Below are 5733 nucleotides of genomic sequence, written 5' to 3'. Positions count from 1 at the left end.
GCTGTGCTCTAGTGCGTCCGCTGTGCTCTAGTGCGTCCAGGGCGTCCGCTGTGCTCTAGTGCGTCCAGGGCATCCGCTGTGCTCTAGTACATCCAGGGCATCCGCTGTGCTCTAGTACGTCCCGGGCTTTGGAAGAGCTGGGCAAGCCCTCCACCAACCAAGCTACATCCCTAGCAAGACATTTTGCCGTTGAAGGTGGTGAAGAACTCATCCTAACTGAGGGTCACATCGATTTTGCTCAGGACGGAGCCCAGAGGTCTCCAAGCCTCACCAGTCTTCCTCTGTCCTCTTCTGCAGACCGGACGTGGGCCTACTCCTTCTCCGGTGCCGTGCTGTTCTCCATGGGTTTCCTTGTCGGCTTGCTCTGCTATCTAGGCTACAAATATGTCACCAAGCCACCCGTGCCTCCTAACTCCCTGGTGAGTCTCCCACCTGGGGCTAGAGAGGGGTATCTTGGGGAGACCCTCCAAGGCCCTGAGCACAGGGGAAGCCCCTGAGCAGTGCAAAGTTCTGCCTCAAAGCAGGTTGGGTTATAAAGAGGGTTCCACAGGTTCAGGGTGTGTGAAGAAGGTATACAGTCCAGGCAGTGGGATTGAAAAGGGGTGCCCAGTGGCTTGAAAGCATCAGGGCCAGATGGGAATGCAGGTCCTGGGGAACATCAGGGGCTGAGCAATGGGACTCTGTAAGGCTGCAGAACACTGAAAGTCCAAGTTCAGTGTGTAAGTACGGTCATGTAACCCCAGGACTACGGGTACTGCTGATACAGAAGAATCTCAAGGTCCAGATCAGACTGAGATGCGTAGTGAGACTTTATCTGACAAACCTTCCCTCACCACCAACCAAGGAAAAGATAAAAAAAAAAAGCAAAGAAATAAATCAAAAACTCAGGCAGAGGGATGATTATCCCAGCACTCAGAAGATGGAGGCAGGGGGATTGGGATTTTAAGCTCCTCCTTAGCTACAGAGTGAGTGAGAGCCTGTCTCACAACATGTAACAGAGGCTGGGGATGCAGCTCAGTTAGCAGAGTGCTGCCTCTGCATGCACCAGACCCTGGGTTTGACTCCCAGCGCTGTGATCCCAGCACTCACAGAAGGGGAAGCAGGAGGAACTCTAGGTCATCCTTGGCTATAGATCAAGTTCAAAGCTAGCCTGGGCTACACAAGGCCCTGCCTCAAGAAAACAAAACCAGCCACTCACCGTGGCGCACATCTTTAATCCCAGCACTCAATAGACAGAGGCAAGAGGATCTCTGTGAGTTCAAGGCCAGCATGGTCTACAAAGCAAGTTCCAGATCAGCCAGGGCTGCATAGAGAGACCCTGTCTCAAAACAACAACAACAAAATTCGAAACTAAACAAAAAGCCCCAGGTCTGCCCTGCAAGGCAACCCACTGCCACTTTTTTTTTTTCTCATGAGAATCAGGCTTCAGATTGTTACATGAGCTCTCTAGTTTCAAATACTCACGCCTAGTTTTAGCACTGAGTCCCTAGGGAGTCAACACATCCCATCAGCGGTCCCACCTGGCTGTGGGCCCAGCCTCTGCTCTAGCAGTAAGGTCACCATCACAGCCTCAGGCTGATCAGTGTGACTCTGGAGCCAACTCTCCATCTGGGGGGGCTCAGATGGCATTTTGCATAGTGTCACAGTCCTGGTTATCCATTGCCTCTCAACCTCTTCCAGTCCTTCCTGCATCACCAACCTTTCCCACCTCAATCCCTCATAGCCATGCAAGCCACAACCTTGAGGAAGCCCAAAATCTGGACCATCTACTTCCTGGGCTGTCAATCACCTGGAGCAAGGAGATCCTAAGTTACTCTACCAGGTGTACAGACCACAGCATCCATTTACTTGTAGGCCTTGGTTTTTCAAAAACATGGTCTCACGATGGAACCCAGGTTCACCTCAAACTCAAGCTCTTTGTAGGTCAGCCTTTCTAGCATGAGCTGTCTCAGATGCTGGGTGCATTTGGAGGGAACTCTGTGGGCAGGGATGAGTTACATACATCTTGAATGGACCTCCCCCCCAGTGCCTTGACAACCTGCACAGAGGTCCTTGTGTACCCATATCACAAAACAGAACATGGAACTGGAGGAATGGCTTCATGTAAACATGAAGATCAGAATTAGGACCCCCCAAATTCACATACATGCTTGGAAGGTGTGGCAGCCCACCCATAAATCTAGTGCCCTAGAGGCAAAGATCTGGGATTCTCAGATCAAGGTGGTTAGTTAGACCCGCCACATTGGTGAGCTCTGGGCTCATTATCAATATCCTGCCTTGATATAGAAGACGAAGAATGACCAAAGATACTGGGTGTTGGTCTCTGGCTTCCACACGCGTGTGCGTGCACACGCACTCAAGCACCCATGAGCACACACGTCATGTACAATGTCAAAAGAAAAAAAGAAAAGAAAGCAGGACACGTGCTGAAGGGTGGATTCTTGTCTTCCCGCAGAACGTCCAGCGTGTCCTGACCTTTCAGCCCCTACGATTCCTCCAGGAGCACGTGCTGGTCCCTGTCTTGGACCTCCATGGCCCGGGAAGTCACGCTCAGCCCATCCAGTACTCTCAAGTGTTGATCCCCGGGCCCAGGGAGCTGCCTGGAGCTACACAGCGGCACAGCCTACCTGAGGTCACCTACATAGGGCAGTCAGATGCCTCCATCCTCCGGCCCACCAACGTGCCACCTCAGCAGACATTATCCCGACCGTCCTATGCCCCAAAGGCTGTCACTGAGGTCCAGACCCCTTCCTATGCACCTCAGATAGCCTCTGATGCCAAAACTCTGGTCTACTCGCCACAGCAGCTGATGAAGACCCAACCTTCCACCTATAATGCGCAGGGCATTCTGGATAGCTGGGCTGCTTCCTATGCTGTGTGTGGCGAAGACACTGGCCAAGACTCCACTCCTGAGGTCCTCTCCAGTCCCAAACACCTCAAGTCCAAAGGTCAGCTCCACGGAGACACACTTGCTGAAAGTTGTCTCCCGGGGGACCTTTCTCTGCAGGGAGTCACCTCCTTGGCTGACAAGGAGGTAAAAAGACCAAAATCACTACCCCCACCTCTGGGGTTTTGCACAGGCAGAGGGCCTGACTTTAAGGCACTGCACAGTGATGAACCAGAGACACCAGGGTACCTGAAGGGGGCATTATCCCTCCTGTCCTCGGTCCAGATCGAGGGCCACCCTGTCTCCCTCCCTTTGCACACCCATTCCCTCTCCTGTTCCCCCTCCGACCAGGAACCAAGTCCCTGGGGCCTGCTGGACTCCCTCGTGTGTCCCAAGGACGAAGGTCTGGAGGCTGAGATTGAGCCCAGTGCTGCAGCGTCTGAGCTGGAGCAGCCCACAGAGCTGGACTCTCTTTTCAAAGGCTTGGCCCTGACTGTACAATGGGAATCCTGAAGGGAGATCAAAGCGAGCAGGCCTGGGCACCCTCCTGCCTGACCCCCGCTGAAAACCCCACACCCACAGGCTCTAAGGCCCAGCCCCAGGTGGGTACCCTGGTGAGAGCCAGCAAAAGGAAGATTTGGGCCCCAAGTGGGAACACGAATGTACGGTGAAGGCTCTAAGGGAGAGACGACAGGCGGGCAGCATATTCAAATGGCCTGTGCCACCGAGCCCAGCAGGTAAGACAGAGGGAGCTGTAATGCAGGAGACCTTCCTAGAGACCCATGCCACCCCGTCCCTCAGCTCCTAGGCCATTGGGCCGGAGGCTGCCTATCTTCACTTGCTTTCTGACCAGCTCCCTAACCTAATTTAGCCAAGGGTGAGACAGCCACCTTCTCTGAAAGAGCTTGGGTTGGAAGCCAGGGGGCCCAGCACAGCCGGCACTTCCGCCAAGGCCAGAGGCAGCACTGTGGCAAGACTTCCGGGCAGAGTGTGGCTAAGGGCTCACTCCCTGCCGCCGGTCCCTTCTTTGCTCTTCTATGGGAGGTTTCACTCTGGGATGACCCGTTAGTCCATCGTCCATCATAAGATGAAGGGGGTGCCGCACAAAACTCTTCTGCAGGTAGCGGTCCAGAGAAAAGCATTTGAATGGGACATGGGACCATGAAACCCAGAGGCTTTAGAATCTCAGCATGCCTGGGCTCACACTCCGGCCTCTCCACTATATAACAACTGGATTAGCTAGCTCAGATTTTAGCTTCTCATTGATGAAACAGGGATCATCACGTTCTCCTTCCGAGGATGACATTAATGTCTGTGAGGTGCTTTGTAGCAGGGCCCAAAACACGGTCACTGTCTTCTGCTAGGATTTTTTTTTTAAATCTGAAAACACAAGGGAGGGCCTCCTCCCGTTCGTGTCGGCTCATGGGCGTCTTCTCGTGGGAAAGAGACTGTCGTAGGCAAGGACTGGGCTATCTAGGGCAGACAGGAGGAGTCTCTACAGGGCTTTCTGGAAACAGGCCCAGAGGCAACAGATGGCACAGAGCCTTCTCTTTGAGGTTGGAGGTGGAAGCAGTCTGGACAGAGGCCATCACAGGGCCTTCTTGGCATGGAGGGAGCCCCAGGCCTGTCTGCCCCATCTCACGATACTGTGGCGGTACAACGCCACCCTGGCCCCCTAATCCCGTGCCTGTACCCAAGAACAGGAAGCATCTTTTACTCTCTGCTGACAGGAAGCCATGCCCATTAGACCACTCCCATCTCAGACAGGCCTTACCAGGAGGAACCCAAGACCCGGGCCTACCCAAGGCTCTGCCGTGGAGTTGGCCCTCAAACGCAGGGCCTTTTGTGTCGAGCGGGTGCTCTCTACCCTGTTGAAATTCTTGGGGGCTGAGCCTGACCGAACACAGAGAAGAAAGGGCCCCTTAAAGTGTTCCTGAGAGATAAGTGCCCTCCCTATCACCTTCTTGCCCCAAATTTCTGAGACACAACACCAAACTCCATCTGTGTCACAGTGGCCTTCCACTGTCCTCACCTGTTTCCCCTTCTCTTCCCCACCTCATTCCCTTAAGGGCACAGGGTGACAGGTGGGGCTCTTATCTGTATGTCATTAATATTTAACCTCCCTCCGAGGTCACTGACCCAGTATCTCTGACCAAAGGTTAACTGCCTCTCCTTTGTTTATGAGTAAAAAGAACGGTGGGCCTGTTCTGACTTGGTCAGTGCACCCAGAGGTGTGGAGACGCTTTTATGGAAGGCCATAAACTGGCTGCCATCTCCCAGAGCTATGCATGTGGCAACCATAACAAAAAAACAAGGGAGAAGCAGGAGTGTCTAAGGAGGAGCCTGTGGTACCCCAATCTGGGGGCCCCTCTGGGATCACCACACACACTCCTCCCCTGGCATCCCAGGCCTATGGCTGGGTTGGGTCCTGCTAGAAGGCAGGATGTCAAAGTTCCTCCGTGTCTCAAGTGAGCTTGGCCTTCCTGGGAACCCTCCCCTGCCCTATAACCTGGAAAGCCTCCAGCTCTGCCTGCTGTGCCCTGTCCCACCTAGAGAAAGGTGAGTCCCCAAGTCACCTGCTTCACAAGCAAAGACAAAGAAAAGTGACCGCAGCATTTCCCCAACCTTATCCTCCGGAGAGGGGGTGCAAGACCCCAGACCCCTGTCCAGCTGGAACCCACAAGCTGGGTGCAGCCAAGGAAAGCTGAGACTGCGTCCCAACACGAAATAGTAAACCTGCTTAAAACATCACGAGATGCTTCTGTCTTTTTGTTTTTTCTCTTCGGAATGCAGTTGCTTGCTTTTGCAAGTGTGAAGTTGACGGTGTTGTATCCAGAAGATGCCTG

General features: G+C 53.7%; 1 protein-coding gene across 1 annotated transcript in view; it reads left to right on the top strand.

The window, feature by feature from the left end:
* Positions 1–3929, top strand: part of Il22ra1 (interleukin 22 receptor subunit alpha 1) — a 17480-nt gene extending 13551 nt beyond the window's left edge. The window contains exons 6-7 of the mRNA XM_026782274.1: positions 298–419; positions 2456–3929. Of these exons, the coding sequence (XP_026638075.1) occupies positions 298–419; positions 2456–3400 (1067 nt within the window). The 3' untranslated portion in view covers positions 3401–3929. The remainder of the gene's footprint in view (positions 1–297; positions 420–2455) is intronic.
* Positions 3930–5733: the final 1804 nt, after the last annotated feature.

This window comes from Microtus ochrogaster, chromosome 10 (assembly GCF_000317375.1).
Source record: "Microtus ochrogaster isolate Prairie Vole_2 chromosome 10, MicOch1.0, whole genome shotgun sequence".
Lineage (NCBI taxonomy): Eukaryota > Metazoa > Chordata > Mammalia > Rodentia > Cricetidae > Microtus > Microtus ochrogaster.
This window is presented reverse-complemented; position numbering and strand designations above follow the sequence as displayed.